General features: G+C 39.4%; 2 protein-coding genes across 2 annotated transcripts in view; one reads left to right on the forward strand and one right to left on the reverse strand.

The window, feature by feature from the left end:
* Positions 1–13,486, reverse strand: part of top3a (DNA topoisomerase III alpha) — a 39,737-nt gene extending 26,251 nt beyond the window's left edge. The window contains exons 1-8 of the mRNA XM_057817592.1: positions 12,994–13,486; positions 10,721–10,780; positions 10,549–10,622; positions 10,364–10,439; positions 7,995–8,103; positions 7,705–7,848; positions 7,413–7,583; positions 5,617–5,717 (exon numbers count right to left, since the gene is read on the reverse strand). Coding sequence (XP_057673575.1) covers positions 5,617–5,717; positions 7,413–7,583; positions 7,705–7,848; positions 7,995–8,103; positions 10,364–10,439; positions 10,549–10,622; positions 10,721–10,780; positions 12,994–13,206 — 948 coding nt within the window. The 5' untranslated portion in view covers positions 13,207–13,486. The remainder of the gene's footprint in view (positions 1–5,616; positions 5,718–7,412; positions 7,584–7,704; positions 7,849–7,994; positions 8,104–10,363; positions 10,440–10,548; positions 10,623–10,720; positions 10,781–12,993) is intronic.
* Positions 13,487–14,138: 652 nt separating this feature from the next.
* Positions 14,139–26,874, forward strand: smcr8a (Smith-Magenis syndrome chromosome region, candidate 8a). The gene is made up of 3 exons (XM_057817991.1): positions 14,139–15,254; positions 19,919–21,535; positions 23,817–26,874. Exons 1-3 carry the CDS (start codon positions 14,653–14,655, stop codon positions 24,268–24,270), a joined length of 2,673 nt encoding a protein of 890 aa, XP_057673974.1. The 5' UTR covers positions 14,139–14,652; the 3' UTR covers positions 24,271–26,874.
* The last annotated feature ends 676 nt before the right edge of the window (positions 26,875–27,550 follow it).

Here is a 27,550-nt window from a genome sequence, read left to right on the forward strand (position 1 = left end):
GGTCAAAGTTTGATTTTAAGTGTTAGAAAAGCTAAAAAGCTGGCTCCGAAGTTAAAGGCAGCAGATTTTATATGAGAACTGTGTGAAAAGTTTCCCATAACATTCAATATGCGTATTAACCCTTAAATGGGCAGTTATTTAACTCATTGGTGGCCATTGAGGGTGTTAAGACGTCCAATCAATTTTGACTGGTAGGGGAAAATGAATCAAATATTAGCATTCATAGCATAACATTCATCCTCCCAGTTTAAATGAATTGGACAGCTATCATTGTCAAAACAAAAAACATTTTATTAATTATTAATTATATTTATTAGTTTGAAAAAAAAAAAACTGCAAAATCGTTCCGCTTTGGAGGACGGAATCAAAAGTTTGTGTCGCCTTCCGTTTTCGCCATCACCATGTAAAGGCTACGCCATGACGCAAGTCACACAACACAATTGTTGCATCTGGGTGTCGCAGCGTCACAATGTTAACGGACCAAAAATTTGTCTCAGCCAGCAGTTTTGCGGTTTCAACTCACCAGAAACCAAAGAGACTGCAGTGTCGTGCCAGAGCAGCTGTGACTCACGTTTTGTTATGCCATTTGTGTATAATTTCACTTCTTGTTAGGAAGCAGGTGATTCAGTAAAAATACTGTATTTTAAAAATATGTTTCTGTGTATGTGTGCCTGCTGGGTTAAACACAGAAAAAGTCAGACATTGTGATTTTCAAAAATGAAAATGAGTTCCGGATATGTGCAGTCTTTGACCTTAGTTACAACGTGATCTGTGGGACTGCAAAAATCATTTTGATGATGATGCTTTCCTCATCTCTGAGTAATTTGGCAAACAGCTTGTATACAGTAAGTGTTTTTCTCAAACAGTCATTGATTCAATCAGCGCCTTGATTCTGTGGTTAGTTTGTGAAAAAAACCAACAAAACATAGTTGAATAAGCATCACGATGGCCATTGTGATAACTTACTGTATGTATAATATACAGTATATATACTGTATTTCCATCCTCTGAAAATGACGTGATCAGGCCCTATTGTGATCGGATCAGGGACATCCCTAAAGACAAGCACTATACATTGATTTCATCAGAATTCACTGATCATGATTCGTATCAGCGGAGTGAAAATATACCGTATACCAGTGTTGTTTTCGTCAATGATGACTATAACATAAATACTTCGTCAACTAACAGTTTTTTCATGACAACAACGAGACGGTAACGAGCTAAAAACATGTTTTGGGAGACGAAAACATAATGAGACCAATGCCAGTTTTTGTCGGACGAGATGAAAACGAGAAGAAAATGCGCAGGATTAGTGATCAGGCACCAAAGAATAGGATGTCAACATATCCACACTTACAAGTGATTCACATAATAATGGGTTCTACGCCTCACATTGCTACATTTGTGATCGCTCCACCCCACCTAATCTAACATCTCTTTCCGAATCCCCGCCCACTCCTTTTTATCCTCGGTCATCAGGCCCCCCACATGGTGTCAACCGGAAATACAATTAGCTAATGATAATGTTACTATATTCATAGTTAGTGTAAGCGTTGAATGTATTTGTTGTTGTTGTTTGTTCTTCTCTTCTGTCTGTCTCTCCTTTTCTATTTCTGTCCCGCCATAACCCCTCCCTGCTCGCTTCTTTCTCCTAATAAACAAAACACAATGAAAAATCATCGCAATGGGAGTATATCATACTCCATGTGATACATTAAAACTGTTCAGACCAATAGGACACTCAGATTCCCATTCTCCGTGTCAACCCACTGAACACAATGTGTGACATTCTATGTGTAGTTAGAATGCATCGTAGCGGTGCCCATTTGTGTTCCTCATGTGACGTGCAGCACCCCCGCACACAAGTGTTTCCTCTCCAGTCTCCCCATTGCTTGTTTTGAGACACACACGGTAAGGTTTGTCTTCTCTTGGCCAGAGAGAATATAGTGGGGCAAATAAGTATTTAGTCAACCACTGATTGTGCAAGTTCTCCCACTTGAAAATATTAGAGAGGCTTTTAAATGTCAACATGGGTAAACATCAACCATGAGAGACAGAATGTGGAGAAAAAAAAACTGAAAATCACATTGTTTGATTTTTAAAGAATTTGTTTGAAAATAAGTATTTGGTCAATACCTAAAGTTCATCTCAGTACTTTGTTATGTACCCTTTGTTGGTGATAACGGAGGCCAAAAGTTTTCTTTAACGCCTTACAAGCTTTTCACACACTGTTGCTGGTATTTTGGCCCATTTCTCCATGCAGATCTCCTCTAGAGCAGTGATGTTTTGGGGCTGTCGTTGGGCAACACGGACTTTCAACTCCCTCCACAGATTTTCTATGGGGTTGAGATCTGGAGACTGGCTAGGCCACTCCAGGACCTTGAAATGCTTCTTACGAAGCCACTCCTTTGTTGCCCTAGCTGTGTGTTTGGGATCATTGTCATGCTGAAAGACCCAGCCACGTCTCATCTTCAATGCCCTTGTTGGTGGAAGTAGATTTTCACTCAAAATCTCTCGATACATGGACCCATTCATTCTTTCCTTTACACAGATCAGTCGTCCAGGTCCCTTAGCAGAAAAACAGCCCCAAAGCATGAGGTTTCCACCCCCATGCTGCACATTGGGTATGGTGTTCTTCGGATGCAATTCAGTATTCTTTCTCCTACAAACACAAGAACCTGTGTTTCTACCAAAAAGTTCTATTTTGGTTTCATCTGACCATAACACATTCTCCCAGTCCTCTTATGGATCATCCAAATGCTCTCTAGCGAACCGCAGATGGGCCTGGACGTGGACTGGCTTCAGCAGGGGGACACGTCTGGCAGTGCAGGATTTGAGTCCCTGGCGGCACATTGTGTTACTGATAGTTGCCTTTGTTACTGTGGTCCCAACTCTCTGTACGTCATTCACTAGGTCCCCCCGTGTGGTTCTGGGATTTTTGCTCACAGTAATTCTGCTCTCGCGTGCTTTCACCTCCAGAAAGGGTTTTGCTGTTTAATTTGTTTTTTTTTGTTGTTTTTTTTAAATGCCCTCCTGTTCAAGGAGTTGAGAGTTTATGCTTTCCAATGATGTATCACACATGCATATGGGAAAATTTTGAAATTTGGCCAAATTGGGGGTCTCAGAGCGGAACTTCAAGTCATCTAGGTGTTTTCCGCCATATATATATATTCCCCCCCCCCCTCAAGTGGGAGCTTCCATGATCCTAATAAAAAAAAATCTGCATGTGCACAGAGACGTCGAGATCTACAGCTTTCGGGAGCAGCAGCAGAGTAGATTAAAAACGTGAAGTACGTGGGGAAAAAAACGTAATAATGCACGTTGATACGACGCACATTAATGCAACTTCAATTAAAAAAAAATCGTTAGAAAGTTGTATGGACTTACAATCCGCTAGCTTGTTGTTTCTTGTTGTCTTCCAAAATTACACCTGTGTAACGGCGCTTCAAGTGTTCATTCATAGCCGACGTGCAACCGTGGTATGTGAGCTCAGCTTGGCATACCACGCCCCATATTTTCCTTGAAATAATTCAAGGCTCTGGCCATTCTGGTCCGCTTTTTTGACTTTGTACCGCTTTCACCGCTTGCATCGCGAGCGCCCGTCATTCTAAACATTATCCGCATGTAATTTTTTTTTAAACCTGTCATTACGCGTCGACGGTATGTTTTGCCCGTCGACACATTTATGTCATCGATGACGCCGACAACGTCGACTAGTCGGGACAGCTCTAAAAGCAATGTCAATCAACATCGTTCTTGATTCTGTCATGGATCATCACTCTTCATCCAGCCAAAACAGCGTATTGAGGGTCCACAAAACGTTAGAATAAAAATGTTTGTATTGGTTATTCTGACACACAGTTGATCGAAACACTGATTCATATTAGAGCTGTCCCGACTAGTCGACGTTGTCGACGTCATTGATGACGTAAATGCGTCGACGGGTAATGACGGGCTAAAAAAAAATATTACATGCAGATAAAGTTTAGAATGGCGGGCGCTAGCGATGCAAGCAGTTGTTACTGACGCCCCAAAGGGGGCCGCTGTTATTTTAATATGACCCGCATTGTCAGATTGAGCAAAGAGGAAGAAAGTGGGCGAGCGAGAGAGAGGGAGCGAGATCGGTGAGTTGGGAAAGTGCGCGGGTACCGCGGAGTTCAGTGGCTGGATCATCCACGTTTTTGTTTTGGTCAATAAAAGTATCCATAAAGAGCCATCCGACGCCTCTTGGTGTTTTTATACACGCCGCTGCCTTCCTGAGGAGGAAATCGGACGAACCAACGACAACGAGCCAATTGAATCGCCGGTTCACGCTTCACTACAGCGAGGAGTTGAAAACACCGCCAATTACCAAAAAGGGCAGAATTGGCGACACGTGAAAGTGGCATAAAGCCAAAAAAGCGGACCAGAATAGCCAGAGCCTGGAACTATTTCAAGGAAAATGTGGAGGGTGCCACTGTGTGTACTCTTTGCTAAGCTGAGCTCGCATACCACAGTAGCACGTCAGCTATGAACAAACACTTGAAGCGCCGTCACCCAAGTATAATTTTCGAAGACAACAAGAAACAACAAGCTAGCGGATTGTAAGTCCATACAACTTTCTTACGATTTTTTAAAAATGGAAGTTATCTTTATATGCGTCGTTTCAACGTGCATTTTTATTTAATAAAATATTTAATATATATATTATATAATTATATATATTTTTTAATTATTATTAAATTTATTAGGATCATGGAAGCTCCCACTTGGGGAAAATATATACGTATATCCTGTATATACATAATATAATAAAAATATATATGGAAACAGCACTGGCCTGCTTACTGTAATCCATGACTGCACTAATGTTAGTTACTTAATATTATAAAGTATTACATGTAGTAGTATACTATATTTAGATAAATTAATACTATATATTTTTGTTACTGTGAGTATGTGTGCCTCTCATTCAAAATAATTGTGGTAATATTTCAGTGTGCCCTCTACTTTATCTTTTTTCAGGTTAAAACAAACAAAAATTGAACAGTTTTTCCCCTCCCCCAAAAATGCGGAATGCACACCAGAAAAAACATCTGAACTCACACAAAGTATTCTGAAAATGGGTGTCCGGGACATTCAATTCATTTTAACATTTAGAACAATATAGACAATGACATAACACAAAAAGAGTAAGAATTGTTTTGACTCCTGTTAAAGAGGTGAAGTCTTAGTGTTTCCGTTTACATTTTTTTCGCACTAGTTAATGCCAGCAGCATTTGACCTCATTGTTTGTGATTTATTATTGATATTTATGTTATTTATTTATACGTTAATAAAGAATTTAGGTGTTCTAATTTTTTTTTGTGAATTAATAAGCTTCAACAAAAATTTCATTATTAAAGTAGTTTAAAAAAAAAAAAAAAAAATTTGATTAGTCGACTAATCATAAAAATAGTCGGCTGACTAATCGGGAGGAAATTAGTCGTTTGGGACAGCCCTAATTCATATCACATTAAAAAATCCAACTTGCGACCAACTGCACAAAAGTCTGTGAAGTGCCAGATAATCCAATGCATTGCACTGTCAATGTTGTGTGCCGCCCAAAATTAACAGGCATTTAAAGTACTCTACCTCCATGCAGATCTGGTAGAGCACTAAGCATGCTGTGTGGTTGAAGAGACGGTATCTTTTCCACCCAAACTCTACAGTGTCCTCCTCCACCTCATGCAGCACTGAAACAATGAAGCAGAAGAGACCAGATTTACCGTATTGGCCCGAATATAAGACTGTACTTTTTGCACTGAAATAAGACTGAAAAAGTGGGGGTCGTCTTTAGAGCTGTCCCGACTAGTCGACATAGTCGACGTCATCGATGACGTAAATCCGTCGACGAGCACAACATCCCGTCGACGGTTAATGAAGGGTTAAAAGAATATATGCGCGGAAAGTTCAGAATGTCGGATGCTCTGTATGCAAGCGGGGAAAGCGGCACAAAGCCAAAAAAGCGCACCAGAGTGTCCAAAACATTGACTTATTTCAAAGAAATAAAGGAGGGTACACTCTTGTGTCCTGTCTCTTCACTGCCAAGCTTGGCTGCACGTCGGCCGTGAATAAACACCTCAAGCGCCGTCACCGTTTGTAAAAAAATTTTTTTGCATTTTTTGTACACCAGAGGGTGCTGTCGCTTTACTAAATAATAATGTTTCACTGACAATGGGCCTATAAGTGCTATTAATATTGCTAACTGAAAGGTTTATTTCATGTTATTGTTTATTTTATGGTATAGAAAATTATATAACGTTAAAAGGTCATAAATATATACAGTATATACAGCGATTGCACTCAAGGAAGAGATTGTCATTGATAAGGTAATAAATTAAGGTAAAGGCAATTCATATAGGCAATTCATTGATATATAAATGAGGTTTAAAAGGAAAAAGGTGAAAAGTTTTCGTTAATTTCTAATTGTGTTGTTTTATTTGTGTGCACCGTAGCTCTTACAGTGTGATTACATCAAGGATGGAATAAAAGTTGTAAACCATCAGTTTAAGAGACCATCTTTTCAATCGGGATGCTACACTAGTTAATTCTATCAGCATTTGAAGTCATTGTTTATTTGTGATTTATTATTGTTATGTACGTGTTTATTTGTACTTTAGTAAATAATTTAGGTGTTCCAATATGTTTTTTGTGAATTGATAAGCGTCAACAAAAATTTCATTGCTAAATTAGTAAACAAAAACAAAAAAAAAACATTTTTTTAAATTATTAGATTAGTCGACTAATCGTAAAAATAGTCGGCTGACTAATCGGGAGAAAATTAGTCGTTTGGGACAGCCCTAGTCGTCTTATATTCGCGGTCTAGACGTTATACCCATTGATGACGCTAGATAGCGCCAGATATCATTGAAGCGATGTTCTGTCATGACAGATATCAGCTACTCTCAACTTTAACCAGTTTGCATTATTTGATTGCAGTATTTTCCGTATTCAGATTTGTTTCAAGACTACAGTTACAGTTAGACTTCACTTTGATGGTTAATGCAGTTATTGCAATTTTGTTGTTTTATCACAATAGATTGGTTTATTTACATTTCAAAAACCAGAAGCCATTCATTTACGAATGTGATTGCACTTTAGTTATATATTTAAATGTTCAGGTATTAAGATTTGAATGAGGCAAAATAACCTGCTTTTTCTTTCAAATATATTGCTATTATCATTTGTTTCAGATGTACTGTAATTATTTTCTGTATAATAATTAATTTGGTGTTCAAAAAGTCTTTTTTCAAACTCTAGTCTTGAAAAAGATGGGGTCGTCTTATAATCAGGGCCGTCTTATATTCGGGCCAATACGGTAATTTAAATCCAATTATTTATGAAGGAAACATCAAGCCTATTTGGGCTCCATGTGTATGCATACGTACCCTTGATCTTGTAGAAAGTTTCAGGAATGAACGCTTGGATGGCTTTGAAACGCTCCACCACAAAACCCAAAGTGGGAAACTGGCAGCTGCCGTAAGAGATGAGCTGATTGGCCAGAGACTGCGGGAAGATCTTCTGTAGGCGAAGGGTTTGGAATCGGGTGAAGGATGCTCCTGCATGTGTGCAGAAAAAAGTCATATAAATTTGACTTATTATATCATCTGCAACATCTTATCGACAAGATCTTTGTCCTGAATTTTGCAGCATGACAATATAATGCGGATGCCTCCTCACCTATCCTCAGGTCGAGCTCTTGGCGGACATCAACGGCATCGCTGATGTTAGCATCTGGCTCAGATAGAGTCTCACATGCTCTCCGAATGGAGTTGGGGGTGATTTCAGAAAACTTTGCCCGAAACACTTGCAAGTTAGGCTTCACTAACACAACACACACACAAACAAAACACAGTACATAAACAAACATTAAATATATTTGCATTTGGGCAACAGTCCCTGAAGAGAGGGCTGAAAACCAAACATTGCCTGGTCATTATTTGCATTGATAATAATTCAATTAAGCATACCTGCTTTACAGACATCAAGGATTTCAAATCCAATGTTTTCCCCTTCTCTGTCACAGTCAGTCCAGATAATTAAGGCTTGGCATTGTCTCACCTCCCTTTCCAGTGTGTGCTGCGTGAAGACAGAAAGGAGAGAGAGTCAGTTAATAACAAGCATTATATAGGGGAAAAAATATCACAATTAGGGAAGTCCTGTTCACATATTTTTGCATGCAAGTTCGAGTCCTGATTTTGAGGATCTGCCTCTTAGTGCTGCAACAATTAATCCGTTAACTAATAACAAATAGTAATTCGATTGGAAAAAAGCTTTGAATCAAATTTTGCTGCTTCGAGGATTTAATTAGAGTGAATTTGTAATGGTTCGTTTTTAAAGGGTTGCATTTGGTTTTATTGATTTGGATGGATACACTGCCCTCTAGTGGCAACAGTGAATATGCCATAACTCGTCTAACATGGCTGAATCCAGCTGCTCCCTGTTAAAACCAACATAAGGTATGTTCTTGTGCGAGCTATGTTTGCTTATGTATTTGTTATTTAGTTTAGCAGTTTTTGGTGGGAGTATGTGTTTGAACAATTTGTTAAAACCATCGTTAAAAAAAACGCTAACATTTTATAGCATTTAAGCTAGCAAGCTTTTGCTATGCAAGTTAGCCAACTGTTCTTTAGTTGTACTTAGATCCTCATTTATTATTATTTTTTATTTCGTTTGAGGCTAAGCTCAGGTATTTTAATTTTGAATACAAATATTGCTCTTATGAAATGAAAGTGCAATTCTGCACAGTTTGAAGAACCACTCAGGAATTTTATTTTGTATACATATATTTCAAGCTCTTTAGAAAGTGTACTCTTAGAGGGTCAAAATAAATATTATTGCAAGCATAAACACTTAAATGTTCGTAATCCGATTACTCGATTATTCAAACCAACTAATTGATAGCTTAATCGATTACCTAAATAATCGATAGCTGCATACGGTACATAGGTACTGTATTAGTTTATTATAACAATAAATCAACAAGATGGCATTAACATTATTAACATTCTCTTAAAGCAATCCATGGCTAGAAAGACTTGTAGTTCTTAAAAGATAAATGTTAGTACAAGTTATCGAAATTTTATATTAAAACCCCTCTTAATGTTTTCGTTTTATTAAAATTAGTAAAATTTTCATTCAAAAAATAAACTAATAGCTTGCCATTGTTGATGTCAATAATTACACCATGCTCACTCATGGTGCTGAAAGCCATAAAATCAGTTGGACCCAAGTGCCAGCAGAGGGCACCAAACACCAAAAAACAAGTAACAAGCGGAAATTACACTCTGCTGTCATTTTAATCTGTTTGAGCGGGGCATGTGCGTTAATTTCGTCAAATATTTTAACGTGATTAATTTTAAAAAATTAATTGCCGCCCGTTAACGTGATAATTTTGACAGCCCTAATATGTACGTGTATATATAATACTGAGACAAACTGCAGAACAAAAAGACAATTTCCAGTGACAGCATAAAAACTCAAAATCACAACCAAGATAGCTCAATTTATTACACTGCATGACCAACTTTATTTTTCATATCAGTTAATGTAAAACAAAATTGTTTGCAAGCTTATTGTGTGATGCGTAACTGATTTTATATCGGAAAAAAAAAAAAAAAAAAAGATTTGTGATTTTTTTTTTTCCCACTTCGTTGAAACCAAGGTTTGGATATTGGCAGATCTTCAAAATCAGATGACTTGGACTCACATTCAAAAATATGTGATCAGGGTTTCCCTAGTTAATTTGTTTCAACACAAGGAATTACAGTGGTGCCTCTACTTACAAACGTCTCTATATACAAAATTTTCAGGTTACGACATGCCTCAATTGGAAAATATTGCCTCTTCTTATGAAAGAAATTTCAGGATACAAAAGACGAAAACACACTATGGGCTGCTATTCGCAGCTCCCAGAGGTTACTGAATGTAACATAATTATAGCTGCCCTCCCATTGGCGATTGCTTAGCATCTTCCTGGCATCCAATTGGCTAAGAGGGACCTCTACTTAATGAGTATGTGTGTATCCCAGAGTTCTCTTCATTTTCCCCTCGTGTTCCCACAGCTTTACATGACAGAATTACTTTTATTCTTTGTATTTTACATTTTATACAACTCTCAACTTTTATCTTTTATAAAGCATAAAAATGCATCAAAACAGTTTTTATGTATTTTTATGCTTTTTCAAAAGATTTATGTCTGAATTTTGGGGACTCGGAATGGATCAGGGCATTTACATAGAAAATGCGTCTCTACTTACAGAATTTTTAGTTTACGAAACTACTTTCGGAACCAGTTAATTTTGTAAGTACAGGTACCACTGTATGTAAGGAGACATACCTTAATTTGTATCATAGCATCTGGACAAAACTTCTCTATTTCAGCATCAAACAACAGCACTGGATTGCAGCTGTGCCTTTGAGTAGACAATGTAAATGCAAAATCAGTACTTGCCTTGAAAGTCACTTACTGTACAAAGGAAACACACTAGTGTATACCAGTGGACATGTCCTGTCAGAACTTACCACTTCTGATAAGGAGCTTTGAATTCATGAGCCAGTAAATGGCCTGAAACTGATGTCATTGATACCATCACATTCTAGATGCGAAAAAAAGCAATTAGAGGAAACATGCAAACACACTGTACATACAGTACTGTATAAAATTAATATATATTCTTTCATTTTGCTCACATACCTGACCAAACAGATGACATTCAAACTCATAGATCTTATTAAACTTGGACATTCCTTCTCTCTAAAGAAAAAAGGAGGAAGGACATTAGCATGTATGCAAGAAAGTAGAACAGAGTGAAAGCAAGCAGTGCTGCAACATGCACAAGATTTTTTTTTTTACACGTTTTACAAGTCTTTTACAAGGAGGGGTGGGAGAACTAACCCAGTCAAAATGGATTTGACGCCCAGACGCACTGAAAGATGAGCATTCATGACCAATCCTCTCAATTTAAATGAGTTGGATGTCTATCGCCGTTAATGGCCTGCAATGAGTTAAATACAATGGGGGGTATATAATGTACTGTATATATATATATACATGGAATATATTATAGAGTGTTACTTTGGGCTGTAACCACTGTGTATTTGTTTTAATTAATTTTATTTGTATTTAGTTTTTATAAACATTGTATTGATTCATTCATTATTCTTCTGTACCTCTTATCCTCGGGAAAGTCGCGAGGATGCTGAAGCCTATCCCAGCTAACAAGGGGCAGGAGACGGTGTACACCTTCAACTGGTTGCCAGGCAATCAAAGGGTACAATGATAAAAACAACCATTCTCACACCCTAGGAAAACCTTTGCAGCCTACTATGCATGTTTTTGGGATATGGGAGGTAAACGTAATACTTGTAGAAAACCCACGCAGGCGTGGAGAGAAAATGTAAACTCCATACAGGAAGGCCAGATCCCAGAATTGAATGCTTGATCTCAGTACTCTGAGGTGGATGTGTTACCAAAAATAGTCACTTGCTCTATAAGGGTTAAAGGTCTTAAACCAAGGGTGTCCAAACTTTTTGCAAAGGGGGCCAGATTTAGTGTGGTAAAAATGTGGGGGGCCGACCTTGGCTGACGTCCTTTGCATAGAAAAATATTTTTAAGAAAATTTAAGTAAGCCATTATGTGTGTCACATTTGCTTTATTATTATTTTTTAATTAATCATTTCAACAATCTCGCAACTAGCCTTTGTGGCGTTCTCTTTCGACTCTCGGGCTCTTGCTGCTGTAAAATTAAACTAGCTTCAAGTTGCTTCAATTTCTCGCTACGAATCTTCCCTGTAATCCTGTCGTACAAGTCAGTGTGTCTTGTTTGGTCATATCGCCTCACATTGAACTCTTTAAAAACAGCGACTTTCTCTTTGCAAATGAGGGAGACACAGTTGTTGCCTATTTTAATGAAGAAGTAGTCCAAATTCCACCTATTCTTGAAGCGTCGGCTGTCGCAGTCAACTTTTTTTGTTGATTGTCGCCATTTTAGAAAATTGGGAGTAAAAGGTCACACTGGGTAATGTTGCTTAGAGTGCTGCTGCCTTTTAGTGGGTAAATGATGAGCAGCATTTAGTGTGTAAGCTATTTCATATGCTGGTAGCAGTACTGCTGACCAATTTATTAAGTCTGTGTGCAAGCCAGACGTTATTGATTTTATGAAAGAGGCTGGGGGCCGGATGAAATTAGACCACGGGCCGCATTTGGCCCCCGGGCCGGACTTTGGACAAGCCTGTCTTAAACTTTTGAAATGTTCTGCCAAAATATTTTTACTCGGCGAAACGTCCTACCAACGCCCAGTGTGCTTCCGCATGCATGCACACATCAGTTAAAAGCAGTAAGTACTTACTATTTTTGTTTTTATTCAGTCTATATTACCTTTCCACTGCATCAAAATACTTTTAGCGTGTGTTTTCTTGTGGTAGCTTTAAAGAAGAATGTGTTTCTGTTGACCACATTAGTCAAGTAGTGTGTTTAAACCACAGTAATTTGATATTAGTACGTTTAAGTATTTTCTTAAGGCAGTTTTTAGTACCTTTTTTCTGTATGCATCTAAAAAAACAAGCTGAACACACACTGTAGTACTTAGAGCCATTTAACAATGAAAGGCAATAAAAATACTGATGCAATTGATCAATCATAATCCCTTTTTAGATGGCTCCCAATAAGTAAATAGTTGTCTGTGATCAAATGTGAATGTACTATGTAATGTATTTACAGATAACAGAGCCAATGCTCTACAGTCAATTTAAATAGATAATCTGGCTCTACTTAGGACGTTTCGCCGGTGTAAAATATTTTGGCAGAACACCGGTCCACTGTCGTGACCACTGTCCCTAAAGGGTTAACAGGGGCTAGCCGAACGCCCGGCTTCCTAGCTCCCAAATTCTTAGATATGAGCTACAGCCCCATAACTGTATCTCATCATAATGGCGTTCTTCAGAAATAAATGTTAACAGGAAACTAACCCTCATAGATCTGCCATTGGACATGATTTCGGAGATGCCTTTAGCTGCATCATTCTTCTCGGCTACGCAGAGGACTCGCTTGATCTGACCTCTCCGCATCATGTCTAATGTTGTCAATGAGTTCTGCCCCGCAGAACGACACCTCAGCTGGATGCTTGGCTTCTGTTGTCCCAGTCGAAGTAGATGTTTCGCGAGGAGACTCGCGACTCGCATGCCTTGCTGCTGCTCACATATAGCCGCCTCTTGGCCGCGCAGTTTTGTCCTTCCACTGCGTTAGCATGTTAGCAAAATTTCTAGGTAGCGCGAGTACAAAGTTTAACGCACTTTGGAAAATGAAACTCGTCACTATATCTAACTTCAAATCCCCTATATAGGTTAAACATAACATAAACGCATCTCCACAGCCATCACTTTCGTCGTCTTTTCATATGCTACTAGCAAGTAAAGTTCAAGTTGTTTACAAACTCCGCGCCCTGTCAAATTTCGCCGTATTCCGTCGCGGTGTCGTAAAGTCGGTTCCCGTAAATGGTTTTACCATCCAACTTGTAGACGCAAATTAAATCACACAGAATAAACAAATTTTGTTTTCACCAAGACAAAAAAAGGAATAAATAAGTAAAAGTCCCAGACCAAACTACACACAGCCCACAATTTGAATTCTTTATTTTTTAATTTGATTTATTCTTTTAATTTATTAGCATGTTTACATTTTTTTTTAATGTTTTCATTAATTGTATTTGATTCACAATTTTATTATTCGTATTACTGGCTTTTTCTTTTCTTTTTTTTTTCTTATTTTTTTTTATGTTTATTACCATAGTTGATTTTTTTTTTCCATTAAAAATTGATCCTTCAATTTATTCATTTATTTTATCTAAAATTATTTCTACATTTCAAAATTGTATTTATACATCACAAAATACATGCGAGCAGCACTCATAACATGGTAAATGGCACATGGGGGCTGATAAATATTTTCCTGTGGGCCGCTGGTTTGACAAGCCATCCTATATCAATCTAATAAAAACATTTAAGATTAAAAAAAATAATAATAATCATAATTCGTGAATGAAAGGGTTAAAATTGAGGCTCATTGCTGCTTATGCGTCGGATTGGTGGATGAGTCACCTGACTCGACTCCAAGCAGCTGGGTAAACATGGCGTCAGTCTCACTGTGTAATGATAATGTCGCTCCTGTCTGCTAACGGTGTTCTTGCTGGACGCACTTGTGAAGGAGACAACGTGACGGGAATGAAGACATGAAGAGAAGACGGAGAGAGTATCGCACTTTTGTCGTCTCGTTCCTTGACATTGCATGGAAAGGTCTGATGATGGCCGGATGCTGAGACTGGCGCTATATACGTAATTGCTTTTGTTAGCGGGACACTGACCGGACTGCATGTCAAAAATTAACATCGAGTTTCATATACTGTGGACTCAATCCACGATGCCATAGATGAACACAGGGACACAATTTCCCCATAGGAGTGTATATTTTTTGGTCGATCCGTATGCCAGCGTCTGTACACGAGACCACAATGATCATCAGTGTGACTTAACATTATCTGACTTTCAGCCCTGCTCTCTGCCAGCCTCTTTATAATTTATAGATGAGCTGCACAGTGTGGCGACTCTCATGCCTTGCTCTACAATAGCACTATGATAGGTTCACCAGATGTGGTGGCTTTCACAAAAGAGGATGATGATTGTGAGACTACTGCTGACCCGTGGGCAATTCCAGAGGAGTTCTCCATTCCCCTCCATCCTCCAGCTGACTCCAACCCCTGGGCCAAAACCTCCTACGCTAAGTTCACCAAAGACTTCATCCTCATTTCGGAGTTCTCTGAGCAAGTGGGTCCTCAGCCCCTTCTCACCATTCCCGATGACCCCAAAGTCTGTGGCACCTTTGATCTCAATTACTTCTCCCTGCGCATCATGTCAGTGGACTACCAGGCCTCCTTCGTGGGCCATCATCCCGGCAGCGGATATCCTCGACTCAGTTTTGTGGAGGACTCAAGGGTCGTACTGGGTGACTCTAAAGAGGGCGCTTTTGCCTACGTCCATCACCTAACGCTGTACGACCTGGAGGCGAGGGGCTTTGTGCGGCCCTTCTGCATGGCGTATGTTTCAGCAGATGAGAGGAAGATCATGTTACAGTTTCAGGAGCTCTCAGTTCGCTTCTCAAAAGCCTCGGAGTGCTTAAAGGCTGGCAACCGCAGAGCCTTCGCCAAAGAACTTCAGAGGAAGCTTCGAGACTTAGAGTAAGTGGGCCTACTTGAGTGTTCCCATTTCATAACTACACAGAGATTAATTAAACATTATAATTTCATATTAACTTAATACAGTAATACCTCTACTTACAAAATTAATTAGTTGGAAGTAGTTTCGGAAAGGGAAAATTTCGTAAGTAGAGACGCATTTCTTTCTTCGTTTATTTCCTTTTCAGGCGTGACAGATCCAAACATACAGCATTCATTTGTGTTTACATTCAATTCAACCACAAAAGAAAAGGGCTGACGGGATAAGCCGAAGCTTATTGAACCCCGCCCCCAGTATACCATAGGACGCAGAATTATCGAATTACAATTTTGACATTTCAGATTGTGTGATGATTACAAGGTTTTTTTGTTTGTTTTTGTTTTCCCTCCCCTTGATTGTTCATCTTCCCAAATAGTCATCGTCGATCGCGGCGATTAATTCGTTATGTTGATTAGATCCAGTAGGTTAGTTCATAATTCCATGTAAAAGACCTAATAGTTCCTAGCGCCCCAAAATTCAGACATAAATCTTCTATAAAGCATAAAAATGAGTCAAAAAATGTAACAAATGCATGTTACAATTAGATTATTGCACAATGATAATAAGTAGTGTTGTTCCGATCATGTTTTTTTGCTCCCGATCCGATCCGGATCGTTTTAGTTTGAGTATCTGCCGATCCCGATATTTCCCGATCCGATTGCTTTTTTTTTTTTTTTTTTTTTGCTCCCGATTCAATTCCAATCATTCCCGATAATTTTTCCCGATCATATACATTTTGGCATTGCATTAAGAAAAAAATGAATAAAACTCGTACGAATATATACATTCAACATACAGTACATAAGTACTGTATTTGTTTATTATGACAATAAATCAAGATGGCATTTACAGTATTAACATTCTTTCTGTGAGAGGGATCCATGGATAGAAAGACTTGTAATTCTTAAAGGATAAATGTGACTTTGTATATTGTGACTAAATATTGCCATCTAGTGTATTTGTTGAGCTTTCAGTAAATGATACTGCACCCATTTAACTGTTCTGCCCAAATGCATTATGGGAAGTGCAACCATGACTGTGCGTAGGGGCACCAATTGATATATCTTCTCTGCGTTGGGAAAGAAAATAGGGTGTTAAGAAAATGATCAACTACTACCTTTCTTCCCCACATTGCCTCTCACGATATTTTTAATTGTTGAGAGAGAGAATGTAAGGCTTTAGCCAAATAAAAAAAAGGCTCCAAAGGCATTCTCCCTACTCATTATACGCTGCCTTTTAGCTTTATTTATAGGTAAAACGGCGCCTTTATAGATTAAACGCGACAATGCGTGAGTGGGTCGTGCAGCGCATGCGTTAATTATTTAACGTGATTAATTTTAAAAAATTAATTACCGCCGTTAACGCAATAAATTTGATAGCCCTATTTTATGCCAAAACTACTCTGGATGAGTGTAAGACATTTTGTCTGTAACGTTAAATACAATTAGAAAGCGATTTAAATAAAATATATTTATATATTAAAAAAAGGCATGTCCGATATTTTTTTGCCGATTCCGATACTTTGAAAATGACTTGATCAGACCCGATTGATCGGCATCCCGATCGACATCTTTAATAATAAGAGTTGTGCATAATGTAAAAAAACAAAGAATAAAAGTCAATACACTCATGTAAAGCTGTCGGAACACGAGGGGCGAATGAAGAGGACGCTGGAATACACATGTACACATACAGTAGTGGTCCCTCTTAGCCAATTGGATGCCAGGAAGATGCTAGGAAATAACCAATAGCAGAGCAGCTATAAGTATACCACATTGGTATGAAAAAGTATCTGAACCTTTTGGAATTTTTCACATTTCTGCATAAAATCACCATCAAATGTGATCTGATCTTTGTCAAAATCACACAGATGAAAAAACAGAGCCTGCTTTAACTAAAACCACCATAACATTTATAGGTTTTAATATTTTACTGAGGATAGTATGCAAACAATGACAGAAGGGGGTGGGTAAGTAAGTGAACCATCACATTTAATAGAATAGAATAGAATAGAATAGCCCTTTATTGTCATTTTACGGTTATACAATGAAATTGTGGAGCATCTCCCTTTACAGTGCAGGACAAGTAAGAAATTTCGAAAGTGGCTTACAGGAATAAAAGTGTCAAATCTAAATAGAAAAGTAAAGTATGTATGAGGTAGTCCTATGTTCAGGCAGTGCAAATAATTGAAGTGAGGTAGCAGCAGTTGACAGTGAGTGAAGACATTGAATATTGCAGATTAATATTTTGTGCCCCCCCCCCTTTGGCAGCAATAATTTCAACTGGACGCTTCCTGTAGCTGCAGATCAGTCTGGCAGATAGAGTTGGGCATCGTTTGAAATCTAACGATTCCAGTTCCATATTTCGAATCCGGTTCCAAACAATTCTCGATTCCGATTCTTTTAAGAGGCAGGGTAAAAAAATGTAATGTATTGTTTTACTTACCTGGTTCTGACGGTGCAGCGTGTGAAATACGTAGCACTCAGCTAGCTGTGCACTTGGCACTCGTTTTCCATGAAGCCGATCATGCATAATTGGTCGTGCAGCCACCTTTGCATGATACAGTGTATCACAAAAGTGAGTACACCCCTCGCATTTCTGCAGTTTTTAAGTATATCTTTTCATGGGACAACATTGACAAAATGACACTTTGACACAATGAAAAGTAGTCTGTGTGCACCTTATATAATAGAGTTAATTTATTTTCCCCTCAAAATAACTCAAAATATAGCCATTAATATCTAAACCCCTTGCAACAAAAGTGAGTACACCTCTATGAAAAAACGTACATCCCAAAATGTCCAAATTGACTACTGCTTGTCATTTTCCCTCCAAAATGTCATGTGACTCGTTACAGGAGTGCTGTCAGCATTGCTGCAGAGATTGAAAATGTGGGGGGTCAGCCTGTTAGTGCTCAGACCATACGCCGAACTCTACATCAAATTGGTGTGCGTGGCTGTGACCCCAGGAGGAAGCGGTACACAAGAAAGCCCGCAAACAGTTTGCTGAAGATGTGTCAAAAAAGCACATGGATTACTGGAACCATGTCCTATGGTCTGATGAAACGGGCGGGCTTTCTTGTGTACACTCTTCCGAAGAGGCTTCCTCCCGGGGTGACAGCCAGGCACACCAATTGATATGTGAGTCTGACTGTTGGCAACACAGGTCAGAACAAAAGTGGCAGTCAGATATCATTTAAATCTTTTTCAGGTCATTCATTGTCAGACAGAAGCAGCACAGGAAAACACCACGCTAAAAAAAAAAAAAAAAAAAAAAAGTAAAAATATCAAACTAGCATACCTCTTCGTGGCAGGCAATGGATCAGGATTGTCATCTGTAGGACCATGGCCCCCAACAAAATTTTTCACTTTGCTGACGTTAAACTGGTCTTTTGGACTTCCGCACAAGTTGATTCATTGTTCATATTTTTTCCTCTGAGTTTTTGGCTTCGGGAAACATATGAAGAAAAGATCCTTCATATGTGGATGGTTGTAATGTATAGAGTCGTTTCTATAAGTTCCATAGCAGCAGTGTTTAATCGGCATGTTCCTTTTTTTGAAAGATTACCAGCAGAAAACAAGCAGTACTAGCATGGGCCGTATGCGAGCGAGATTCTATGTTGACCCCCTACCGGTTTATGATGGTGACGTCACGCAGCCTTGCAGTCTAAAAATAGCATTCGTGCCGTACGATATTGACGTTCTGTAATTCATTTGCCCCGCCCATTCAAAAGCGATTGGACTTCTAGCGCCGTTGATGGCACTGAAAGAGGAGCAGTCACTGCCAGTTCTCCTAGTTTAAATGAATTGGATATCTTATCGTTGTTGATGGCGGGCAATGAGTTAATTTTGAGTCACTTCCTTCTTTAGTTTAGGGTATTTACAGGTGTCTCCCACAGTCCCTGTTGATTTGGTTTACTTCCTGAACATATTGGGGCATTCCAGGGTCTCTCCTTTGACATCATTTCCTGTTGATTTTGGTGCATAACTGTCATATCCTGTAAAAAAAATTTCAGGTCACTCCCTGTTGATAGCGGACCATTTTGTCCCCGTTGGAAATGAATAAGGGTGTTTTGTCAAATTTTGGTGGAACCATACGCATTTGGCTAAAACTACAACTTTTGTGTGCCTTTATTTTTATGAGATAAACTTTGTGAATTGGATTTTAAAAACTGAAGGAAATGATACATTTTGAAATTTGAAATGTTTTTGTCATTGGAAATGAATGTTTTTGTTTTTTTAATTGTCGAAAACCCGCATTTTTGCCGCAAACATAATAAATGTTAGGGGCAAAATCGAAAGGGTGCCTTTGTCACCTTTGTACCTTTGTCTATTTTGGTCAGGTACAATAATCACAGGGTTAATGTAAACTCCAAAACATAACACCGCGCAGGAAGGATGCAGTTGAAATATGAACCGCAGAATCTGTGAGGCAGACAATAAAAATACTGATGCATTTGATCAATAATAATCTCTGTGGTGAGCTGCGAATGTACTATGTAACTTAAAGATAACTGAGCCATGTCAAGGGTTTGACCATGTTATCTTTTGCCAAATGTTTCCCTCAAAGACAGCAGTTATAAAGCAAAACATAAGCATTAATTTGACAACTTTTGCCCCCCTTTTAGGTACACTTACTCTGTTCTGCAGAGGGAGGAAGGCCTGCAGCGAGAGGCAGGAACACAGAGCATGTACTCTGCTCATGCTGTGGAAAAGGCCAATGAACTCGCCAGTGTGGAAAAGAGCATATACGAACATAGAGACCTCCTTAAACAGATCAGCTCATACCCCCATCGTCCTCGCAGGGACCCTCAAGCTGTTGCGTGTCAGAAGTGTATGAGCGAGTGTGAAGAGCTCTTTGGTAAGTATGCCAGGCTAGCCAACCCCTTGAATTGCAACGACGGAAGGGCGAAGGAAGGAGACGATGTTCAGGGACAGAACGGTAATGGAGGTGAAGTGGAAATGGGTGAAGACGAATGTGTTAAACGTAGGCCGTCCTATACGCCGCAGCTAATTAAAGCTAAGTCTGCAAAATGTTTCGACAAGCGCCTCAAAACCCTCCAAGAGCTGTGCGATAACGCCTTCTACGATGCCACTGTGGAGCTTCTGAAGGAGACTGAAAGGAGTTTCCGAGGTGACCTATGCTATCTGCATACCCGTCGCTTGGACCTAGCACTGCGGAGAAAGCAGAGAATTATTAACTTTCTATTTGAGGAGGAACTCTGTGAAGATGACTATGATGATCTTGACGGCAGGGCAACATTAAGAACATTTTGCGCTATGAACCATGCTGTAGACAACTCCACACTCATAAGTCCAGTACCTATTGTAGTCGGACCAGAACCTTCAAAGCCTTACGACCCTCCCTGTGACACTAGCCATGCTCAAGACCTCACGCGGGGAGACGGGAATTTTAATTCCTCGTGTTTTGACCAGGATATGGATACCCAGAAGAGCTCTGAGAAATCTAATGGAAACTGTAGCAATCAAACAAGTCTGAAGCCAGAGGTTCTAGATCTTGAGTCTGACTCGACCCCAGATTGCGAATATAAAACTGATCTGGATGCTAAGAGCAACAGTGAATGGGTGGAGGCTGCTACTGATGGAGAAAGGGAACCCAGTGCTTTGTTAGAAGAAACTACCAGGGAGGAGGAATGCGAAGACTCAAAGTTAGTTCCGATGGATGCCACATGCTGTATGACTCATGAAGGATTTATTGATAATCCGCCTGATGTGGCGCCTAATTTCACTGTTCACATCCGAGATACTCAAATCCCGGTTGTCAACCAGGAGCCCCAAGCCCTACTTCCGCTCCAGGATGACTATGCCGTGGGATCCCCGAGCTCAGAGAACCACACAGCTGGACTCCTTGGAGATGGTGTGTCTCGTGCCTCAGTCGAGGACGGGTCTGATTGTACCATGAGTACATCTACTGGTTCTGATTGGACAACCTCCCCTCTGGGCAACGGGGGGATGCTGACCCTGCGTCAGAAGAAGAAGGCGGGACAGGGGGCCTTGCGGTTCGTGCGACAGTACCCCTTTGCTATACAGGCTTTGTGGTGTTTGCTGAGCGGCAGGACACTTGTAGTGCTTGGGGCTGATGAGGTGAGAGTTCGTCGGCTGGTTTCTGCTCTGGCCCTATTTGTACCTGCGCCGGGGAAATGTGGAGAACGGGTGCAAGCTTGGCTCTGCTGTCCTTTCACCCTTACTGACCTGCATAGGTGGAAACTTATTGGATTGCAAAGGTAAGCATTCAAGAAAAAAAAGGAAAAATAATTAGGGTTTTTACAATAAATCATTACGGTGATATATCACAACACTTTGCATCCGACTGGGCTATTGATAAGGTTTCGTGAAAAATCGATATACTGTATCGTATTAAAAAGGTGTTGCTGTTCAATAAAAGAAACAACAGGTTGCTACCAAAATTTGTACCACAAACATGTCTGTTATAATTAATAATGATAACTGATGATAATAGAGGTGTGCAAAATTTCCGATTCTTAGATTATTCGCGATTCGGCCGTGGAAGATTCGAGAACGATTCACAAACATCCAAATTCCGATTATTGAAATATGCCAAGTAAAGCGGAAGTACAACACACTCAGCGCGCCGCGCGGTCTTCGGGACGGAACAGAGCGGGAGTAGCTAAACATTATGCTTCTCATTAACCGGCCCCTCGGGTAATGCCAACGCTCAACTCACGGCTCTATCTCAACTTATGCCACAAGATAAAAAAAACACAACAACATACCTGACTGCTGCCGAAAAGCTGCTACAAGTACAGCTAAGCTACATAATGTTACGGTAGATATCATTTATATAGGACTAGATGGATTATAGACTCGGTAGCGTTAGCAGCACATCTGCAAAAAGCTAGATGCGGGCGTTAGTAAACGGCCGCCATCTTAAAGCAGTACACTTCCCTGCAAGGCTGTTGTAGCGAACCTTCCAAACAAACCTAATTAACTTTTTATCTAAAATACTCCTAAATCGGTAAAATATTGACTTGAATCTATCTTTAAAATAGTTTTAAAACTTTCACATGTCGAAAGTAGACAAAAGGGAAATTATGGAATAACGGGAGCAATTTTAACAACTTTAACGGTTGATTCACAACATTAAATGAATTGAATGTAGTTTAAAGCTGCTAATACAGAATGGGGACTGGAGTTTTTTATTTACTGTTACTTTTGTATATTTGTTTACTGCTATATGTTAACTTGATACTGAAATAGTAGTTTGGTTTAGCCTGAGAGTATTTTTGAACAATTTTGGAACTAATGTACAAAACATTTAGAAAAAAAAATAAAAAATAAAAAAAAGGAGGGGGTGCATCAATAATCGTTTTATAATCGAATCGGAGCCTCAGAATCGTAATCGTATTCAAATCGTTAGGTGCCCAAAGATTCCCAGCTCTAGTAGTGTACTATAATATTAATGCTAGATATTTTTTACAGAATTGTTTTGAATCATGTGGGAAAGGCGAAGTCCGTGTTCTGAATCTGTTTACGTTTCATTCTTTTGCACTAGTTAATGCTATCGGCATTTGACCTCATTGTTTATTTGTGATTTATTGTTGTTATTTACGTGTTTATTTGTACTTCAATAAAGAATTTAAGTGTTCCAAAATGTTTTTGGGAATTAATAAGCGGAAAAAATTTCATTGCTAAATTAGTAAAAACAAAGGGGGAAAAAATTATTAGATTAGTCGACTAATCGTAAAAATAGTCAGCTGACTAATCGAGAGAAAATTAGTCGTTTGGGACAGCCTTAGGGTGAATCCCATTTCACCCCTTGGCCCTACCCCTTACCCCTTCCCCTCCGTTTTGCGCGTTCACGTGTAGGGGTAGGGCTGTCCCAATTCACGCTAATGTGCAGGGGTAGGGGTAAGGGGGAGGGCTTTCCACCCCTCCAAACGGAGGGCCATGACTACCCTCACTCCAAACGGAGGGTTACGCGAAATTTCCCAGGGTGCAAAGCGATTACCCCGAGAATCATTTCCAAAATGGCGGAGCCAAGGAAAGAAGTACACAAATGTAAGTAGCTCTGTTTATCCCTAATTTAACTATTTTAACAGTTTTAAGTTGTGATAACTGATGTAGGCGTGTCTGTTTGGTTCTGTCGCTTTTTGATGACGTCATAACTGGCGGAATGGACTTATGACGTACGTGAGTGTGAAGGGGTGTCCCAATTCGTAGGGCTAACGTTTCAAGCCCCTACCCCTTATTGCTCCGTTTGAAGGGCCAAGTGGTAGGGGGAAGGGGGAAGGGGTAAGGGGGAGGGCCAAGGGATGAAATGGGATTCACCCTTAGTTGTACAGTGTAACGGAACCTCCACACGCTTACCCATTTTCATGCCTGTTTATTAAATAGTGACATCGTTTTAAAAAAAAACAATATATTGATTCGTGACAGGATCATATCGATAACCTGTTGGGATACGAAGTATCCTGATATATCACCATATCGATAAATTGCCGAACCCCAAATGATGACTGATAAATATTTTTCTTGATCACTCAGAGTGGCCTCCCCTGTGGGTTCAAGCATGCTGTACTCACTGTCCCGCTACAGCCGCTACATCTCCATCTTGGATGCCGACCAAAAGACGTTGCGCTGTCCACCTTATTGCGGGGAACTGCTGGCCAACATGGCTGACCACCGGACCTATGTTCGCCGAGGTTCCACCTACTTCCTTCATGTGCAGAGCATACTTTGTCGTCTAGCGGCCAAGGCCTTTCTGTTCACCTTCACCCACCACCTCCACCTGCCAGTGAACACCACAGAGGGTCAAGATGGCGTGGAGACCCGCCGCAACTACTTCCTTCAGGAGAGGCTGGGAGATGACGACAGCCAGATAGTGGTCTACCTCAGCCAGCTGATCACTCAGCACTACCTGCACGCTGCTGACGAGCGCAATGCAGCAGCGCATTCTTTTAATTTTAACTACACCACCAGCGTTTTATACAAAATCTGACCTTTTACAAGGAGACGGCGAGATGCCATATCCACCTTTTTAGTTTTTAATGGACTAAAGATGATCTTGCTCTTTAAGATGATCCTTTTAATCGGCGATCAAACCGCACAGTTTTTATTATAATGAGTGTTGCACCGATACTAATGGTATTGTTACTAATATGATGTCATCATTATCGGGGAGTACTAAGAAATATTGTGCCCATTCTGTGCAATATGTAATTTTCAAGATCTACTAGTTTCCAACTGCTGGTTGCTCTACCCAAGAAGGCCACCAGCCACACACACTACTGTAAAAGAAAACAAATGCTGCCCGCCCTGCCACTTCAGATAGATAGGACGTCTGCCACTATAAATAGATTATGTGTGAAACAGTGCCTGACCAATCGATGATTGCAATTACTTTACAGTCGAGTATACAGTAATTTATTATTATAGCATTTTTTTAATTTGTAAAATTGGTATAGGTACAAAATCGGCATTGGCCGATACCAGCCAGTATCGGTGCAACACTAATTGTAATATCTTTGCAAAGATGCCTTGCTGTTTATGTCTGGGCTGTGTTTGTGTGTGTCGTAAATGAGCAAACCGTAGCGAATGTCGGGAAGTGGATTAGTTGTGAAAGCATGTTGAATCAAACATGCACGCATGCTGTAATCCTGATGCAGCAGCAAAATGGCAAATATTTACAAATAACGGGTTACGTTGCATTATGACACTCTTCAAGTGTGTAATGTATCGTTATGTATTTTTTTATTACAATACAGCAAATGAATTGGACACTGCTGTTCTTGTACAGAAATAGCCAATTTGGTCCCAGGCCAATTTGCAATATTATATCCGTGAAACTTCATGAGCACCATGGAAATTTGTTCCACCTTTGTCAACTACAACTTTCTCGCTGATGATTTTACAATCACACTCAACTATGCTGCTTTTAAATCCTGTAGTAGACATTTGTCCTTCTACCTACTTAGAAACAATGTAGTCGCTGGTTTTACACATGGACAAGCCGTGTTGGACTTTTAACAATAGATTTTATGCTTGAAAACATGAAGCAAGCAGTCCCAGATGCTGTCTCGATCTTGATGAATTTAATTCTGTTGTCTTTACATGATAACGCATGTCTTGGAGAAATAAGTGGTCACATATATTCTCCTTTGAGGGGCACAAAACAACAGAAAACCTGCCGACGACATCTATAGCGCTTTTTTTCTGGTATTTGGATTCTTGGGAACACTTCAAAGTTATTTAACCCTAATATAATTCATTTCACTGTTGTCTTAAAGGTGCAAGAGTGTTGTGGCATCAGCATGAGCCTGTCCTGTGCCACATCGAATCATATCGATAATATTTCCCGCTCTATTATGGGTGAAAGTATTGTTATGGACAGGATGCCCAAGTTTGATTGTTTTATGTGAGGAAGGATTAATTGTGAGGTTTATTTATAAAGTGTGATTAAATGTTGCCTGATCAGTGGTGTTTGTTGAATGTAACCACAAATCGTGTTTTTTTAATTTAAATATTACCTGTAACACGTCTCCACAAATGAATATCGGATATTTGAAAAGAGCCTTATGAAATAATTCTAATACGTCGTTCTATTGGTCATTCTGTGTTTTTGCTGTATCAACTATATAACTGTACATGTGATTGCATGGAGTTAAAAGGTCAGGGTGGGAAGGTCAATGTTGTTGTTTAAATGGTTATTGAGCATGAAGGCATTTTTTTTTTGTATCGCTTCTCTCAACTGTCTCAAAGACTAATTTTAATGTAGAGATTTTAGCATATCCTTACATTTCCCTTGACGCATTTCTTTTAACGGGTTTGGTGCATGTGACCTATTAAAGACATTTCTGTTCATGTTTTTCGCTATTTTCCCTGTACAGCAAAAAAAGTGAATGTAAGCCATACCACAGTGTGCTTAACCTGTAAACACTCAGTGTCCTTAAGTTACATCTGCGTCATATCTGCAAACTTTTGGTGTATGGTAAGGGGGTGGTGTTATTTTCAGCAGATTGTGTCGTTTATTTTTATTTTACTATATACTAGTGTTGCACGGATACCAATTTTGGGCTCCCGGTACGGATTCCGACACCCGGTTGTGTGCTGATACTGCACCTATACAAAGTTTATGGAAAAAAGAACATTTTTTCCTTTTATTACTACATTACTTTATACTGGAGTGTAAATTAATTCCTATTATGGATTAGTCAGACACTGCTGAATCTTTGGCTGCCATCGACAGCACTTAGACGTCCAATCCATTTGAAGTGGGAGGGATGGCAGCGACTTCATTCGCTGCCGCCTTCCCACTTCAAGTGGATTGGATGTCTACTATTGATGAACTCAATGAAATTCACAGCAGAAGGATGAAAAGAGCCATGTGATAAGACATCTATCATCCTCAATGCTCTCAGTTAAATTTGTCCATTAATTTATTTAAAGCCATTAACATTTTTGCACTTATATTGTGTTTCCTATTGGAGTTATGAGTCATTGATGTTCCTGACAGCCACTGTGATATTGACCAACTGACAGATCATTAAAAACAAGTGCTTCAAGAGATTTGTCGTAGTACGTTTGGCTTCTCTGTGTGATGTGCTAGCTTTTGAGTTAGAAGTTTTCTTCATTTATTATTCATCACCTAATTCTCCGGCAACAGTTGAAGCAACAGGCAATTGAATGGAGCATATTAAGGCTTCAATCAATTAATCTGGGAAGCTACAAGTATTTGAATACTTTGTAACTCCCCACCTGATTTTTATGTAAAAACCATAGGCGGAGTTTATGACTTTTAGGGCAGTGGGGCACAACATGTTGATGAACCCAAAACACTGTTTTAAGCAATAAAATTAGCTTGCCAGAATAATTATAATAATAAGTTGAAAATAAGCATCTTTTGTTTCCCATCATTTTTTAGGGGAATTCTAAATCAGGCTTAGGACAGTTATAGTTTTCGCCAATATAATCATCCACTGAATATGGTACGCCCACCGGTGTTAACAGGTGTTCTGTCAAATTTTGCACCCCATCAGAAATTGCAACTTTGAGTTAAAAATTGCCGCAAATACAGCGGTTACAAAGTAAACACTACAAACTTTCTATAAATAAAGGAATATTTACTTACGTTTGATCATGGACGGACATGTAGAACAGTTCTCCTCAAACACATTCTGCCATGTTAGCTGCACACAGCAACTGCACGCTGCTCTCTCACTGTTTACGTCTTCGCCGTGTAGTTAAGCATTAATTTATGCAATATTCATGTGGAACATGTA

The sequence above is a fragment of the Corythoichthys intestinalis genome, chromosome 16, assembly GCF_030265065.1.
Source record: "Corythoichthys intestinalis isolate RoL2023-P3 chromosome 16, ASM3026506v1, whole genome shotgun sequence".
Taxonomy (NCBI): Eukaryota; Metazoa; Chordata; class Actinopteri; order Syngnathiformes; family Syngnathidae; genus Corythoichthys; species Corythoichthys intestinalis.